We start from the raw sequence: 17,941 nt of genomic DNA, 5'->3' as shown, positions 1-17,941 counted from the left end.
ACAGACTTGGATCGTTTTCTCTGCAACTTCGGAGGTTGCGGAGAGACTTGATAGAATTATATAAAATTACGATAGGCACAGATAGGGTAGACAGTCAGAACCTTTCTCCCAGAGTGGAAATGTCAACAACAGAGGGCATTGCTAGAAGGTGAGAGAGGGAAGGTTTCATGGAGATGTGCAGGGTGCTTTTGTACACTGTGGTGGGTGCCAATAACATCTTGCCGGGAGTGGTGGTGCGGGCAGATACGATAGTGGCGTTTAAGAGGCTTTTGGATAAACACATGGAAGTCCAGAGAATAGAGGGGTATAGATCATATGTACACAGATGAGATCAGTTCAGCTTGGCATAAACATTGTGGGCCGAATGGTCTGTTCCTGTGCTGTTCCATGTTCTAAGTGACATGTTAATACAGTCAAACAAGGATCGATGTAATACCAGAAAGAATTAAAACATTTATTTGGGCATAAATATATTACATATATACGCTACAGATAAGGTTTAGTCTTACATACATAGGGTAGTATTTGCAAAATCTATACATTAAAATTGATACGAGAGTTTTATATAATGCTTATGAAATAATCTAAAATTTACAATACAAATGCTTATGATTTCATTTCTATTTACCATTTTAATGAAAAGCTTGGAATGTAGATCAACACTTGAGGTAAGAAGAGAGGCATTTTACTTGTCAAAGTTCAGGTTAATTTTTGAGGAGAGTCAATGCCGGAGGGAGGGAGGGTGGGAAGAAAATTTGGTTCTCAAAGTAGGAGGGAGGGGAGTGGGGGAAGGAATGTCAGACGGCTGGGTATGGAGGGGAGGGGAGGGGAGGGGGGATGGTTAGGGAGAGGGAGGAGGCAGGAGGGTAAGTTTGAGCATTAATGGTGCTTGATGCCAGGAGTGGAGGTTTTAATGCTGACGGGATCTTCCTCAGCATCTCGACAACAATGAAACAATATTAGAAAGAGATTTGTCTGAAGAGTACTTCTCCTTGCCATGGCATCGGCCGTGCTAACTGAAAGGCGGCCAGACATGTGCGCTAACACCTCGTGGTCTGGTATCTCACATCAATCACTAACTCAGGAATCAAATCAAGGCAGGTAGAGCGGGGATGAAATCCGAGGCAGATTTGTAGTGTTGAGTTTTGCTGTGCCGTTTGGTAGAAGCAAGCTTTTTGTCGTAATAGAGAACAAAGAAAAGTTCTAAAAGAGTCCATTTAAAAAAAAACCCCATCTTATGTTCATTTGGAGGCTATGAGTGCCGTGGATATGAGGGACCTCAAAGACTATTAAAAAGCAAGATTCACATAACACAAATAATGATTTAAATTTTTTTTTTTAAAGTTAAAGCAGTCAAGCCTGATGCTTTGGTAATAGAGGATTATCCTTAATTCAAATAAAATAAATTGCTGAAATGCAACTATGTGTTGTGACTGCTTTTATCAAGCACGGTATCCGTAAATAATGGAAAGGATAGCGAGAAATTAACTATGTCACGTCTAATATTCTGCTACATCAGCTGAGGTGCGGAATCACCTACGGCGATTTTGGGGGGAAAGAGAAGATCGAGAGGGAATTAATATTAAAGGGAGAGGCGAAACCTTGGCGAAACCTTGCCTTAGCTCCCCCCCCCCCCCCCCCCCCCCCCCCACTGGTTGGGCCCTTGCAGATAGTGTCTGTCGATGTATATCGATAATCTGTGCAGCTTTGGATAGGCAATAATACCCTCCCCATCCCCCCCCCCCCCCCAAACACATGCAAAATAAAACAATATGGTTGTAAGGCAGGTTATGTGTAAACAATTCATTCAGGAATAATGCATTTGGTGATCCTTGCACACACTCACACACATACACATACAAACGCACAGAGACACACGTGTGCGCACGCACTAACATGGGATAGAAAATAAAACGTCTCTGCATTTGAGATCCAAAGCCTAACATAACTAAAACCTAGAGACACCTATGGCAAGTGTCTGGTAAAGTAGGAACAAACGAAAGACAGACACACAACAAAATAAACATTAATGCGACTCGAGAGGACATTAAATGAGTACATAAGCATACTTACAATAAATAATAGGATTGCACTGTAATTGGCTTTTTTTTTCATTTAAAGTACTGAATGCAATAAAAAGTATAAATAAGAAATGAATTAAATGCTGGAATCCTTCCCCCAGTCTTGGGTTCGGGGTGGGGGCGGGGGGGGCGTGGAGGGGAGGTGCGGTATTCAGAGCAGGGGCTCCAATTTTGCGGCCTCTCTCTATTTTTTTGGTTTTCACCCCCCAAAACCATCTCAGAAATGTGTCCACAGTGGAAGGTTGCCTCTCGCCACTCCTGCAGGCTGCGATTGATTGAAAGATACAGCATGGAAACAGGCCCTTCAGCCCACCGAGTCCATGCCGACCTTCAATCACTCGTTCACACTAGGTCCATGTCAACCCACTTTCTCATCCACTCCCTGCAGACTGGGGGCAATTGGCAGAGGGCCAATTAACCTACAAACACACACGTCTTTGGGATGCGGGAGGAAGCCAGAGCACCCGGAGGAAACCCAAGTGGCCACAGGGAGAACGTGCAAATTCCCCACGCACACTCAGACAGTACCCAAGGTCAGAATCGAACCCGTGTATCCTTGGCGCTGCGAGGTAGCGGCTCTACCCGCTGCGCTACGGTGCTGCCAACGCCGAGCATTGATCCCGCTCCCACACCATAGCTCTGACTTGGAATCCAGCTTAGGGTCATAACCAAGGAAAGGTGATGTGATGGATGGGACCAGGGTCTTGTATGATTTTACCGGGTCGTATGCAAGGACAAAGAGTTTCACTGTACCGAGCCGCGTATTATTGAATCATGGATGGAGATGTCGTGTGGAATCGTTCACTTAACCCATCCACTCCCACGCTTTCAGGTCTGTCATTAAAAGCTTGCCTCCCATCCCCATGTCTCTTCTTAAGTCCACCCATGGAAGGAACACCAAGTAGGGTCCAATGAAGGGGTTAAAGAGAGGCGGGGGGGATAAGGGAATAGGGAGTGAGATACACATTTAGAGAAAGAGAAATGATAAAAAGATGAAGGAAGAGAGACAGAAAAAGATAGAGTGATAGAGAGAGAGAGAGAGAGAGAGAGAGAGATAGAGAGAGATGAGCCATTTCAAAGGAGAAAGAGAGAGAGATGAGCAAAGAGAACCATACGCAAAGAAAGACCGCATGACTAGTTTAGTTCAGTCAGAACAACATGTTGAGAGAAGGCCAGTGGTTCTGCTTTGGCTAAGGATGATCTTGTGACGATGGTATTGGTGATTTCTCTCCAGTGTTTTGAACTGTAATGGATAGTCCAAGTCTCAGACATGTCCAGGAGTGTGGGGATGACTCCTGAGAGGTAGACAGTCCATCCGTCAGTCCGTGCCTTGATCGTCAGCACGCTGTAGTTTTAGGGAGCCAGGCCCTTTGGCCCACCGAGTCCATGCCGACCATCGGCCCATTCAAACTAGGTCTATGTTATCCCACTTTCTCATCCACTCCCTGCACACTCGGGGCAATTTACAGAGGGCCAATTAACCTACAAACCCCCACATCTATGGGATGTGGGAAGAAACCGGAGCATCCAGAGAAAACCCACGTGGCCACAGGGGGAACGTACAAACTCTGCACAGACAGCACCCGAGGTCAGGATCAAACCCGGGTCTCTGGCGCTGTGAGGCAGCAACTCTACTGCTGTGCCACTGTGTTGCCCTTCGATGACACATGTTTACAGGTCAGGATTGTCTGTGACAGAGAGACTTGAGGGGAACCTGCAGGTGGTGGTGTTCCCATGTGCCCTATGCCCTGGTCCTTCTGAGTCCTTACAGCCTGTTGCAGACACTGGACTTTGTCTCTGAAACTGACGTGCTACAATGCTGAGATCTATATTCGACACTCTGTATCTTGAGGGGTTTAGCTTGATTGTATTTATGTATGGCATTATCTGATCTGCGTGGACAGCATGCAAAACAAAGCTTTTCACTGTACCTCTGTACGCATGACAATAATAAACCTAAACCCAACTGCAGTGTAGAAACAAGATGCTGGTTTACCAAAAAGACACAGAGTGCTGGAGTAACTCAGCGGGTCAGGCAGCATCTCTGGAGACCATCAATAGGTGACGTTTTGAGACAGGTACAGCACCTTTGATGAAGAAGGGCCCTGATCCAAAACATTACCCGTCCATATTCCGCAGAGATGCTGCCTGACCCGCTGAGATAGTAAAGGTGTTTCTTGATGAGTCGGGAAGTCAGGGGTTATGGGGAGAAGGCCGAAGAATGGGGTTGAAAGGGGAAGATAGATCAGCCATGAACAAATGGCGGAGTGGACAATGTGCCGAATGGCCTAATTTTGCTCCTATGAAGTTACTCCAGCACTTTGTACTCTGTGCTAACTGCATTGCGTTGTGCAGGGTGGAGCCACTGTGCATCGGAGAGTGGGAGGGAGGTGGACGGACCACGGATCGGAGATCTGCCCCAAAGATCTATCAGATGGAGTGAGCATGGGGCTCTGTCCATTCTCTGTGACCGTGCCTGGTGGAGGGGTAGGATGTGGACGGTCCCAACATGGCATAAGATGCCTGGGATGGTGGGGAATGGAATGACTGCCTCAGGTTGGTGGCTGATGGTACAAGGCTTTATGTTGCAGGATAAGGCATTCACTGAAGAATTACTTCAATTGCCATTCGTGGCCATTGTTCACTCTGCCCTCCACTAGGGCCACAGCACACAATGGTTTCAATGGCAGAAGGTAGCACCAGGAAGCAAATAACACAGAAGACGAGGAACTGGAGCAAACAACAACCAGCTGCATTTATATAGCACCTTGGATGAGGCATAGGTTAACAGGAGTCTTTGAGGGACAAGAATTTGCCACCAATCAGCAGTACCGTTGTCTCAAGGAGGTTCGGTTTCAATGGTTTGAGAGGTCCGGTGAGAGGAGGGGTGGGAATTCTTCAACTGGGTAGCAATGGTAGGAACAGTCACTGCTTCCCTACCCCATGCCAACCACAGTCCTGAGGGCCCTTCTCTCACGTCCTCTGAACTATCTTGTGGCCACTGGGTGAGGTAAATAGCTGCCAGATCTTCAAGGGTGGTTCAGCTGAGGTTAGAGCTTACATTTTTAGACGCTGCCCGCACAGATGTCCGACAGACGGTGGTCCCGTCACCATTGCTCCCGTCCCAATACAGTGGGTGACTACAACAAATTAGGACATGCAGAACCCAGGTCTTAAATGCCACAAGGCTACACTGGTGTCTGACTTCTTCTGCAACGACAACCCCCATTTCTCGAGGCCAACGTTGATATATCAATGGTCAGCATGGACTTGGTGGACCTGTTTCTCAACTGTCATTGGGAGCTTGATTGTTGTGCGGGTGCTTGATATTTAGGATATTGGCCATTGATGTGGGCTACCAATCTCTCCCTATGCTTCTGCTCACACTCGTTGGCCATTGATCAGGTCTTCAGAATGTCCTGGGCTTGAGTCCCACTTGCGCCCCAAAAAATAATCTCTGTTGTTCCCAGTGCAGTGCTGAGGGAGCACCGTGGTCAAGGTCCTGAATTTCAACCCAGGACCCGTCTCCTACCCTCAGGATCTACCCAACCACTCTGAAGAGATCCAGAGAGAACCTCCACTATTCCCCTCCAATTTCTAAGGCTGGTCTGGAGCAGAAAGATAAAAGTGCAAACAACGACAGGCCTTTGGCCTGCGCTCTCTTGCGGTACGGCGTAGCTGGGACCTTTGGTTAGCGATGGACTCCATCCAGAGCACCTCCATAGCAACGGCTTTCCTCCACCAATCAGGGGGTAGTGTTGAGCCAAATTCATGCTGGGATACCCCTTTCCAAAATGGCTGCCTGAGCCTATTACTTCAATTCCACTCAAAGACTGGATACAAAGGGCTGGCATTACTACCCGACAAACTCGGGTTTTGCTTTGGTTCATACAACAATTTTCAATTATGCAAGGTCTTGGAGGCCAAATATGGGCCAATGGGACCAGCTTAGATAGGGCATCTTGGTCGGCATGGATGGGTTGGGCTGAAGGGCCTGGTTCCATGCAGTATGACTGTAACTCTATTTCTCCTGTGGGTTTCCAGCTCCACAATATCCTCAGGCTGATCTTTCAGCCAAAGTACCACATGGGTACTTTAGGCAAGAGTGGCGGGGGAGTTCATCGTCGGCAGCTGTTGGATCTGAGGGGAATGGCGTGGAAGTCCAGTCTCCCCAGGATGGAGGCGACAGGATCAGGGTGTGGACAATGGGCGTGGCTGGAGAAGACCACAACAATGCCAATCCCAACCCCACCATTGCTGCCTCTACCCCTGTCCATCCAGGAACCCCAGAGTTCCCTCAGCCCCTCGGAACTGCCTCAGACACCCAACTCCCTCTGGGACGAGGGGAAGGCGAGGGGGAATTGGGGGTGCAGTGTGGACCCCTAGGCAGCCCGTGTCTGGGGGGGGGGAAGGAGAGAAGCACGAAACGGAGGGCAGGGGAGGGGGGTTGGGAGTGGAGGGTAGTGTGGACCCCAAGGCAGCCTGTGTCGGGGGGGGGGGGTGGGGGCTGGGGAAGGGAACAGCAAGGAAATGAGAGGTGGGGTGTGAGTGGAGGGGCAGTGTAGACCCTTAGGCAGCCAGCATCAGAGGGGGAAGGGGCGAGTGGGTGTAGGCTGGCCGGCAGTGGGAGGGGTGAGTTTCCTCCTTACTAACCCCCCCCACCCCCCCACACAATCTGCCACCCTCATTCAGAGACAGGGTGGACACCTGGCAGTGGCTGGTTGGATCTCCAAAGGGTGGAGGGGAGAGTGATGGAGGTAGGGTGGGGGGATAGGGGTGAAGGTGTGCATAGGAAGGGAGGGGTGGGGGAGAGGGTACCTGGAAGGCGAGCAGCACCAGGTTCCCAATTGGACTACGTGTCATTATGAGGCATGGTTAGTTAAAGGCAGTTTGAAGCTCAATGGCAGTATCCCACCCAACGTCTGGAGTGGGGGCTTCACCGTTTGGCTCGTAGACTTGAGATGACCACGGGTGAGGAGAAGGACGAGGTTGGGGTTCGCAGAGAGAGACCACCCCACATTCTTCCAACGCCCCTCACCCACCCTCCTCCCCCTCCATCTCCTCATCCATCTCATCCCAACTCATGCAACCACACTCAAAGTGTTTCCTCGCCTCTATGGCAAAGTGAACACCACATGAGTTGGGGGTGGTGGGACGAGGCTGGGCACTAGCCATGGAGCAACTCGGTTTCCAAATGGGAGATGTTGGGGAGACTGCCTCCCAACCACCATGGTCCCTCCACTGACCATTTCTCTACACCCTCCAACCCTTTTGTACAGTGGCCCCAGCCTTTCCCTTCAGTGTAGAGATATTCAGGGCTTGTCCTCTCCTGTATGGACCTCCTCCCGATGTGGAGGCTTTACTCAAAAATATATATATTTTTAATATATTTATATGTGTACGTATAAAAAAAACACAAAGACCATACAAGTAGAGGCTGTGAGATGAACTGGTCACACCTTGCTCATGACCCTCATCTCACCAAAGGGGAGGGAGAAAGGGCCACCTTATCCCAGAGAGAGGTAGAACAAACCTCCATCTTACTCCAAAGGGATCTCCACCTTACTCCAGAGAGGGGCAAAGTGAACCCTTAATTTACCAAAGAGATGGGCAAAGAGGTCCCCCATTTTACCCCAGGGAGGAGCAAAGGGAATCTCCATCTTTCCCCAAAGGAGAAAGGGATCTGCACCTTGCCCGAGGGAAGAAGAGGAATTCCATCTTACCCCAGATGGGGGCAAAGGGGACCTTACCCCACGAGGAAGGCAGAGGGGAACCTCAACTTACCCCATAGAGATGGGGCAGAGGGCACAAGGCGGTGGGCAGGCAGGGGGCAACCACCAGTCTGGATGGGCCATTGTATGCTCCTCAGCCCGCTCTGGAGAAGGGTTTGAGAGGAATGACTTTGGTGCCTGCACTGGGACTCGGCTGGAGGGAGGAAGGTCAACAAAATGAAACATCAACAAAAAATCGATAACAAAATTGGAAAATAAAAGGTGGATTAATAGCGAGTCAAGAAATGGAAGATATAAATGAGTTGGGCTGGCACTAGTATCAGCTAAGTTTATACCTCAAGAATTGTGAGTGGGAGTTTTTGGATTGCTCCTCCATCACTTTACGATGAAGTATTGCAGGATAAAGGCGATGAAGATGGAGAGGCTGGCAAAGCCGGCCAGGATGAGGGCAGCAAACTGCTCGTCACTGGCCAGCACCCCGCGCATCTGAGCCGCTTCCACAGTCCGCAGCTCACTGGCGGGTGGGCTCTCCTTCCTCCGCAGCGTGAAGATGGCCGAGGGGCTAAAGGGTCCGGTCAGCTCGTGGGACGTGTCCCGGCAGTGGCGGCAGCACGAGACGCGGAAACGGTAGTCTGTGTTGGCTTGGAGGCCGGAGATCTGGAATGATGTCTCCTCGCCCTTGTACACCTGTGGGAAGCAACAGAGAAAGCAGTCAGTCCTGTATCCATCACACAGTAATCTTCCCACAGCCCTGTGTCAATCCCACACTAATCCCACTGTGTTGCTCTCTCCCCACAGCCCTGTATCAATCCCACACTAATCCCACTGCCCCGCTCTCTAACCCATTAGATTAGTACAATTACTAAGTAATTCTTTAGTATATTGAAGCTCTCATCAAGATTAAGGAGGCATATGTCAGAGGTAGGCAGTTGGGACCAAATGAACTCCTAGACATTGTCATGGGTATGGGAGAAGGATATGGTGACCAGACCCTCCTATCTACCTCATTGGAGACCCTCGGACTATCTTTAATCAGACTTTACTGGACTTAATCATGTACTAAACGTTATTCCCTTTGTCCTGTATTTGCACACCGTGGGCGGCTTGAGTGTAATCATGTATTGTCTTTCCGCTGACTGGTTAGCACGCAACATAAGCTTTCCACTGTACCTCGGTACACGTGACAATAAACTAAACTAAAACTCTTAGGAGGCAAACAAATAGAGGACATGAGATCATAAGGTCGTCAGTGAGAGGAGTAAAATTAGGCCAGTCGGCCCATCAAATCTACTCCACCATTCAATCATGGCTGATCTATCTCTCCCTCCTAACCCCATTCTCCTGCCTTCTCCCCATTACCTCTGACACCTGTACTAATCAAAAATCTGTCTATCTCTCCCTGAAAAAAATCAATTGACTTGGCCTCTACAGCCTTGTGTGGCAATAAAATCCACTGATTCACCACCCTCTGACTAAATACATTTCTCCTCAGCTCCTTCCTAAAAGAATGTTCCTTAATCCTGAGGCTATGACCTCTGGTCCTAGACTCTCCCACGAGTGGAAGCATCCTCTCCACATCCACTCAATCCAAGCCTTTCACTATTCTGTATGTTTCAATGAGGTCCCCCCTCATTCTTCTATACTCCAGCGAAAACAGGCCCAGTGCCGTCAAACGCTCATCATAGGTCAACCTACTCATTCCTGGGATCTTTCTTATAAACCTCCTCTGGACCCTCTCCAGAGGCAGCACATCTTTCCTCAGATATGTTGCCCAGAATTGCTCACAATATTCTAAATGTGGTCTTACCAGCGCTTTATAGAGCCTCAACATTACATCCCTGTTTTTGAATACAAGCCCTCTGTGAAATAAATGCTAGCATTGAGTTTGCTTTCTTTACTACAGATAGATAGCTTTGGCAGACAAGGAAAATTCGAATAGATTCTCCAAACAACCTTTGCAAAGGAGTAACTCGGTAGAGAAGTGGGCTTCTTAAGGATCAGTGTGTTTGTCAATGTATGAATCCACAGGAGATGGGCGAGGTCGTAAATGACAATGTCTCCTCCGGTCATGGAAGAGAGGGATTTCAGGTTTATGGAATGGTGAAGTCTTGAAACCTATCTAGAGTAGGATACATTGGCAATCATTAAGATGTGGGGAGGGTGTTGCCACTAGTGGGAGAGTCTAAGATCAGAGGGCACAGCCTCAGAATAAAAGGACATACCTTTAGGAAGGAGATGAGGAGAATATCTTTAGTTAAAGGATGGTGAATCTGTGGAATTCATTGTTACAGAGGGCAGTGGAGACCAAGTCATTGGGTATTTTTAAAGCGGGAATTGACAGATTCTTGATTAGTGCAGGTGTCAGGAGTTATGGGGAGAAGGCAGGAGAATGGGGTTGAGAGGGAAAGATAGATCGACCACGAGTGAATGGCAGAGTAGACTAGATGGGCTGAATGGCCTAATTCTGCTCCAATGATGTGTGAATCAGTCGATCGGACCTGCCCAAGTGTGTCCCAGGACACTGTGAGAAGCCAGGGAAGAAATGTGGTGCCCTGGTGGAGATAGCTGTATCAAAGTTAGTCCTGGGTAAGACTAATGTGGCTAATGTTGCACCTTTCTATAAGAAGAGCTACAAAGACAAGCCAGGGAACTAGTGGCCGGTGAGCCTAACATCACAGGTGGGAAAGATAGACACAAAGGGCTGGAGTAACTCAGCGGGCCAGGCAGCATCTCTGGAAAAAAAGGATGGGTAATGTTTCAGGTTGGGACCCTTCCTCAGACTAAAAGTTGGGGGTGATGGGGAGGTGAAGAGCTGGAGGCAAGAAAGACCAGCGCCAAATATGGCCGGCAACAAATGACCTGGTTGGTCCATTGTTGGTTCGAGAAGGTGTGATCTCAAGAAAAACAATGTGGAGAACTGTGGAACTGGTAAAATGACTGGGGTGGAGGTAAAGGGCAAGGGTGGGGGGGGGGGGGAGGGGGGGGGGGGGAGGGGGGGGGGGGGGGGGAGGGGAGTGTAACCAGAAGTTCTTAAAATTAGATAATACAATGTTCATACTGTTGGGTTGTAAGCTACCCAAGTGAAATGGGAGATGTTGTTCCTTCAATTTGCGTTTGGCCTCACTCTGGCAATGGAGGAGGCCCAGGACAGAAAGGTCAGTGTGGGAATGGGAAGTGCAGTGATAGGGTCTAAATACATTTGGAAAAGCAGGGACTGATAAAAAAAAGTGTTAGCATGGCTTAGTGTGTGGGCTTGTTTGAGAATTTTGAAGAGGTGGCCAATAGGACTGATGACGGTAGGGCAATAGTCTACATGGACTTCAGCAAGAGTTTCAACAATGTCCTGCGTGATAGACTGATGTGGAAGGTTCACATCCAGGATAGATTGATGTGGAAGGTTCACATGGGATCCTGGATGTTTGGATTTAACCCGAGAACTGAGATTTCTGATCTGAAATGGGTCTCGAACCCACAACTCTTTTAAGGTGGGTGGGGGGGTTAGATTTAAAGGCAACCTGAGGGGCAACCTTTCTACACAAAGGGTGATAGACGTATGGAACAAGGAAGTAGTTGAGGCAAATACTATCACAATGTTTAAAAACCATTTGGCCAGGTACATGTATAGGATAGGTTGAGAAGGATATGGGCCAAATGCAGGCAAGTGGGAGTTGTGTCGATGGGGTATGTTGGTCAGCATGAATAAATTGGGCCGAAGGGCCTGTTAATGAGCTGTACGACGCTATGGTTCTACGACCGACTGAAGAACTGATCTTGAAACCCATGGACCAACACCAACAAGTGTCCACTACGGCAGTAGGATCAAGCTTCTCCTTGGAACAGAGTCAATCATTGATCACACTCCGAGACCACACAAAAACCTAGATGTTTAAGTCTGAAAGGAATCATTTTGTACTCTATCTGTCACTGGCAATTTTCAGTCTGGGACTGAAACTGAAATGGAACGAAGCATTAAAGTCAACCTGCAGGCATTTGATTCACGGTATGAGTCAGACGCACTCATTTTCTGCTCTACGCACACTTATATTGTTCCTGTCAAAGGGGTTTAAGTAATCACATCACATTCTGTACCCTGTATAGTGCTGTTCACAATGCGCCTGTAATTAACGTAATTATCATTTGCCTACACTAGCCCAAAATAGTGCTTTCGTAAACCATGGCTATACAGTAAACAATAGTAAAAGCACGTCCACACCGACACAAATAAATAGATATTGGTGTGATTAATATTTATTTCAAACAGAATCAGGCCCTTGTGAGTGGTCATATAGTTGTACAGCATGGAAACAGGCCCTTCAGCCCAACATGTCCATACTGACAAAGTTGGTTACCTGAGCTATTCCTATTTGCCTGGATCTGGTCCACATCCCTCTAAACCTTTGTTATCCACGCACCCATCTTTTAAACACTGTAATTGTATCCCTCGAACACTTCTTCTGGCATTTTGTTTCACTTATCCACCATCATCTGTGCGAATCAGTTGCCCCTTTAAATTATTCCCCTCGCACCTTAAATCCATGCCCTCAAGTTTAGTTTAATTTATCTTAGTTTAAAGATCCCACGAGGAAACAGACCCTTCGACCCACCCAGTCCATGCCAACCAGCAATCACCCATTCACACTCGTTCTATCCTAGGGACAATTTGCAGAACCATTAATCTACAAATGTTCATTCAAAGGTTGTGGCCCAGGAGCATCATGCTGGGACAAAATGTGGCGATGGAGTGAGGAATTGCCTCACTGGTACAGGGACAGGGACAAAACTGACCAATTTTGAGCATTACGGGGGACACAGTTCCCTGAAAGTGGCATCGCAGTTAGATAGGGTGGTCGATGGGGCTTTGACTACACCACCCTTCATCAGTCAGGGTCCTGAGTATAGAAGTTAGGACGTCACCTTACAGTTGCACAAAACATAGGTGAGGCCGCACGAGGAGTATTGTGTTCAGTTTCGATCACCCTTTTATGGGAAGGATGTCGTTAAGATGGAAACAGTGGAGAGAAGATTTACGAGATGTTGCCAGGACTCTAGGGCCTGAGGTACGCGGAGAGGTTGGGCAGGCTAGGACTTTGTTCCTTGGAGTGCAGGAGGCTGAGGGGTGATCTTATAGAGGTGTATAAAGTAACGAGGTGAATAGATAGGGTGAATTTTACCCAGAGTAGGGGAATCAAGACCAGAGGACATAGGATTAAGGTGAGAGGAGAAAGATTTAACAGGATCCCGTGCGGCAACATTTTCACACAGAGGGTGGTTGATATATGAAACGAGCTGCTAGAGATAGTTGAGGCAGGTACTATAACAATATTTAAAAGACTTGGACAGGTACATTGGCAACTGGCGCGTTGGTGGATGTTCGTTGGACATCCTCACCCTAAAGCGAGGAATTAACATCTCACCCGTACTATGACAACAACTAAAATATACTTGGACAGGTACAGTGCCCACCATAATGTTTGGGACAAAAAACAATCTTTTATTTATTTGCCTCTGTACTCCACAATTTGAGATTCGTAATTGAAAAAAACACATGTGGTTTCAAGTGCACATTGTCAGATTTTAATAAAGGCCATTTCTATACAGTTTTGTTTCACCATGTAGAAATTACAGCAGTGTTTATACATAGTCCCCCCCATTTCAAGGCAACATAATGTTTGGTACACAGCTATGTAATGTAATTTGTTGCATATCCTTTGCATGCAATGACTGCTTGATGTCTGCGATTCATGGACATCACCAGTTGCTGGGTGTCTTCTCTAGTCATGCTCTGCAGGCCTGTTTTGCAGCCATCTTTAGCCTATGCTTGTTTTGGGGGCTAGTCCCCTTCAGTTTACTCTTCAGCATATAAAAGGCATGCTTAATTGGGTTCCAATCATGTGATTGAATGCCCACTCAAGAATTGACCATTTTTTAGCTTTGTAAAACTCCTTTGTTGCTTTAGCAGTATGTTTGGGATCATTGTCTTGCTGTAGAATGAACCGCCAGTCATTGAATTTTGAGGCATTTGTTTGAACTTCAGCAGATGCGTCTATACACTTCAGAATTCATTATGTTACTACCATCAGCAGTTGTATCATCAATGAAGATATGTGAGCCAGTGCCTTCAGCAGCCATACATGCCCAAGACCCTTTCCCAGAACTATAGTTGCTCTTTTAAGTACTTCTTGGCAAACTGTAACCTGGCCATCCTATTTTTGCAGCTAACCAGTGGTTTGCATCTTGCAGTGTAGCCTCTGTATTGTCTTCTGCGGACAGTGGTCATTGACAAATCCACACCTGACTCCTGAAGAGTGTTTCTGATCTGTCGGACAGGTATTTGGGGATTTTTCTTTATTATAGAGAGAATTCTTCTGTCATCAGCTGTGGAGGTCTTCCTTGGCCTGCCAGTCCCTTTGCGATTAGTAATCTCACCAGTGCTCTCTTTCTTCGTAATGATGTTCCAAACAGTTGATTTTGATAAGCCTAATGTTTGGCTGATTTCTCTAACAGTTTTATTCTTGTTTCTCAGTCTCATAATGGCTTCTTTGACTTTCATTGGCACAACTTTGGTCCTCATATTGATAAACAGCAATAAAAGTTTCCAAAGGTGATAGAAAGACTGGAGGAAAGACTAGATGCTAAGAGCTCTCTTATACCTGCATTAAGGAGGCATTTAAAACACACCTGAGCAATTACAAACATCTGTGAAGCCATGTGTCCCAAACATTATGGTGCCCTGAAATGAGGGGACTATGTATAAACACAGCTGTAATTTCTACATGGTGAAACCAAAATGTATAAAAATGGCCTCTAATAAAATCTGACAATGTGCACTTTGACCACATGTGATTCTTTCTATTACAAATCTCAAATTGTGGAGTACAGAGGCAAATAAATAAATGATGGGTCTTTGTCCCAAACATTATGGAGGGCACTGTATATAGATAGGTAAGGGATACGGGCCAAATGTGGACAAATGGGTCTAGCTTAGATGGGGCATCTTGGTTGGTGTGGAGAAGTTGGGCTGAAGGGCCAAATGCTGTACGACTAAAGGGCCTGTCCCACGAGCATGCCACCTGCATGCGGCAAGCGCGACCAAACCGGAAGCGTGGGCCGCGCCGAGGTCGAGAGATCCCCGTACAGGGCCGGTCCCACCAGCATGCGCCCTGCATGCGGCAAGCGCGACCAAACCGGAAGCGGGGGCCGCGCGGAGGTCGAGTGAGTGACGTGAAGTTCTAGCGAAGTCCGCGGGAAGTTCGTGCGTGACGTACGGCGTCAAGATGCTGCGTACGGCGTTGAGACGCTGCGCACGCCCGTCGAGGCGGTGCATACGGCGTCGAGGTGGCTGTGGGCCGGCAGGCCGTTGCCGTGCGGAATTTTTGAACGCGGTCAGTTTTTCGGAGCCCCGCGCGATGTCGGCACCAGCTCCGCACAACTCCATACGGCTCCGGTGATCGAAGTGGGACCGGCCCCGCGAGGCCGTACGGCTCAAGCGACCACATTAGGTTGCGCTTGACGCATGGAGTCGTATGCTCGTGGGACAGGCCCTTAAGACTCTCCAGCTTAATAAAGGTGAGGCTTCCAGTATCAGCAAGGATGTTGCAGATTCAGGAAGTTAGTCGGCTTGTGTTGATTTTCACATTCTGTCCTGTTGCAATCAATACCTGGAAACAATTAAACAGGCAACTCTTCCCTCTCCCCTCCCACCACAACCCAGAGGCTGGAAACTACTTGTTGACAGCCTTGAGCACGTTCTGCTCTCCCATTGTTGTTTACTACCGGAGAGGATTGGACGCGGCAAATGTCTTGTGTGGGCGCCGTTGCCATAGCGACAGACACAGCACGCTGAACTGGTTCCCTGCACACTGATATGCAGTGAATGGAGGCATATGGGTCACGTGCAGGCAGAGGAGGTTAGTTTAACCTGGGATCGTGTTCGGCACGGACATTGCGGGTCGAAAGGGCTGTTATTGCGTTGTGCTTTCTTCCCCAACCCACAACACCACCTTGTTCTGCAGAGATGCTGCCTGACCCGTTGAGTTACTCTAGCACTTTGTGTCTGTACTTTCTCTGGTTTGGATTGACTGATGGACAGATACAGCGTGGAAACAGGCCATTCAGCCCATCGAGCCCATGTCCACCCCTCCCCCCCCCCATTCACCCCCCTCAGTCTGTCCCCACCACTCCGTACCCCTACTCCACCACATCATTCCATCGTCCCCCCCCCCAGTCCATCTCCCCTATACTGACCACCACACTCGATCCACTCCCATCCACTGTTCCGCTCACTCCCTCTGCCCCCCCCCACATTTGATCCCCTCCCCTCCACTGTTCCGCTCACTCCCTCTGCCCCCCCACTTCACCCTACACTGACCCCCACACTCGATCCCCTCCCCTCCACTGTCCCCCCTCACTCCCTCTGCCCCCCCACTTCACCCTACACTGACCCCCACACTCGATCCCCTCTCCTACACTGCCCTCCAATGTCGCTCCCCCCCCCCCTGTCCCGCCACTGACCTGTTTGTAGTCCAGCTCGCGTCCGACAGTGACCTGCAGGATGTAACCGATGTAGTCGCCCCTCATTGGTGGGATCGCCTCCCACGACACCTCGCACGTCCTTCCTTCCAGCTGCGTGACGCGGGGCGCTGGAACGCAACCGGGCAGAGGGGCAGTCAGATCCGGCTCTCGAGCAACCTCCCGGCCAACCCGCCCGCTGCCCAGACTGAGAACGGCGGGGGACGAGGGGGGACGGGGGGGGGGGGGACGGGGACGGGGGGGAAGCGGTGTTACTGGGAAGAGGATGGCGGTCAGGCGTGGGATGATACCCCCCGTGCCCGCGGCGCGCGAGAGATCTCCACCCCGGGACCCTCCGTCCATGTAAGCCTATCAGGTGCGGCGCAGCGGGTAGAGCTGCTGCCTCACGATGCCAGAGACCCAGGTTCGATCCTGACCTCGGGTGCTGTGTACATTCTCGGAGTTTGTACATTCTCTCAGTGACCGCGTGGGTTTCCTCCGGGTGCTGCGGTTTCCTCCCTCATCCCAGAACCCACCCATAGCACAGACATTTACACTTCAAGCTGCCTCAGCAAGGCCACCAGCATAATCAGGGTCCAGTCTCACCCCGGGCACTCCCTCTCCTCCTCTCTCCCATTTATCTTTTCCTTCACAAGGAGATTTTACTCCATTAATCACAGTTACAAAGTACTGGAAAGATCAAAACTGCCCGGCAGGTTGTAAACGATGAATCATTAGATTACAACATTATCATCCTTATCCATAATGTACTCAGACTTTATCGGACTTCAATGTTATATCTTTCACTAAATGTTGCACCCTTTATCCTGTTTCTGTGAACAGCTTGATTATATTGCTGTTCAGTCTCTCGTTTGACTGGATGGTGTAGAAACAAATACCTCGGTACACGTGACAATAACAAACTAAACCCAGCCAGACAGTTGTGGACATCTCGGCAGTGCAGCCCCTATCCTCTCACACCCCTTCATGGCACCGCAGGTCTCTGCCTGTCCACTCTTCAGTCACCCCTTCTTGGCCTCTCCCCACCAGGCCTTCCAGAAGATCATAAGACATAGGAGCAGAATTAGGCCATTCGGCCCATCCAGCCTGCCCCACCATTCAATCATGGCCGATCTACCGTATCTTTCCCCCTCATCTACATTCTCCTGCCTTCTCCCCGTAACGTTTCACGTCCTTGCTGATCAAAAACGTGTCAATCTCTGTTTTAGAAATGCCCATTGACTTGGCCTCCACCGCCGTCTGTGGCAACTAATTCCACAGATTCACCACCCTCTGGCTAAAGACATTTCTCCTCTTCTCCTTCCTAAAGGTACGTCCTTTTATACCCTCCGGCCCTAGACTCTCCCATGGGCTTGGCCTCCGCTGCCATGTGTGGCCATGGACTGCACAGCCCGCTCCAGAGACTGACCTTTGACTGCGGGGGGCAGGGACTTGGTGGTGTTGAAGCGGTAAACCTCGGAGAATGCTCCCTCGCCAGCCTCGCTCAGCGCCTGGATGCAGAAGCTGTAGCAGCTGGACTCCTTCAGTCGCTGCACCTTGTAGGTGTGGCTGGGTCCCCTGTAGATCGTCACAAACCTGCAGGGGAAAAGCAGCAGCACA

The 17,941-nt window shown here is 49.1% G+C and overlaps 1 protein-coding gene across 3 annotated transcripts in view; it reads right to left on the bottom strand.

Moving 5' to 3' along the window:
* The window catches only part of fndc3b (fibronectin type III domain containing 3B), a 173,103-nt gene that overhangs the window by 13,988 nt on the left and 141,174 nt on the right, over positions 1 to 17,941 (bottom strand). Inside the window, exons 24-27 of one of the 3 annotated variants that reach the window (XR_004413788.1) lie at positions 17,751 to 17,917; positions 16,325 to 16,452; positions 7,827 to 8,500; positions 4,169 to 7,670 (exon numbers count right to left, since the gene is read on the bottom strand). Coding sequence is in view for 1 of the 3 variants with exons in the window: in XM_033031744.1 (XP_032887635.1) it covers positions 8,189 to 8,500; positions 16,325 to 16,452; positions 17,751 to 17,917 (607 nt within the window). In the remaining 2 variants the exon portion in view is untranslated. Of the gene's footprint in view, positions 1 to 4,168; positions 8,501 to 16,324; positions 16,453 to 17,750; positions 17,918 to 17,941 lie in introns of those variants that run through there. The other 2 variants (XR_004413787.1, XM_033031744.1) reach the window with 2 other exon arrangements.

Source organism: Amblyraja radiata, chromosome 13, assembly GCF_010909765.2.
Source record: "Amblyraja radiata isolate CabotCenter1 chromosome 13, sAmbRad1.1.pri, whole genome shotgun sequence".
In the NCBI taxonomy this organism is placed as follows: Eukaryota; Metazoa; Chordata; class Chondrichthyes; order Rajiformes; family Rajidae; genus Amblyraja; species Amblyraja radiata.
The sequence above is the reverse complement of the archived record's forward strand: the minus strand, read 5'-3'. Positions and strand labels throughout refer to the sequence as shown.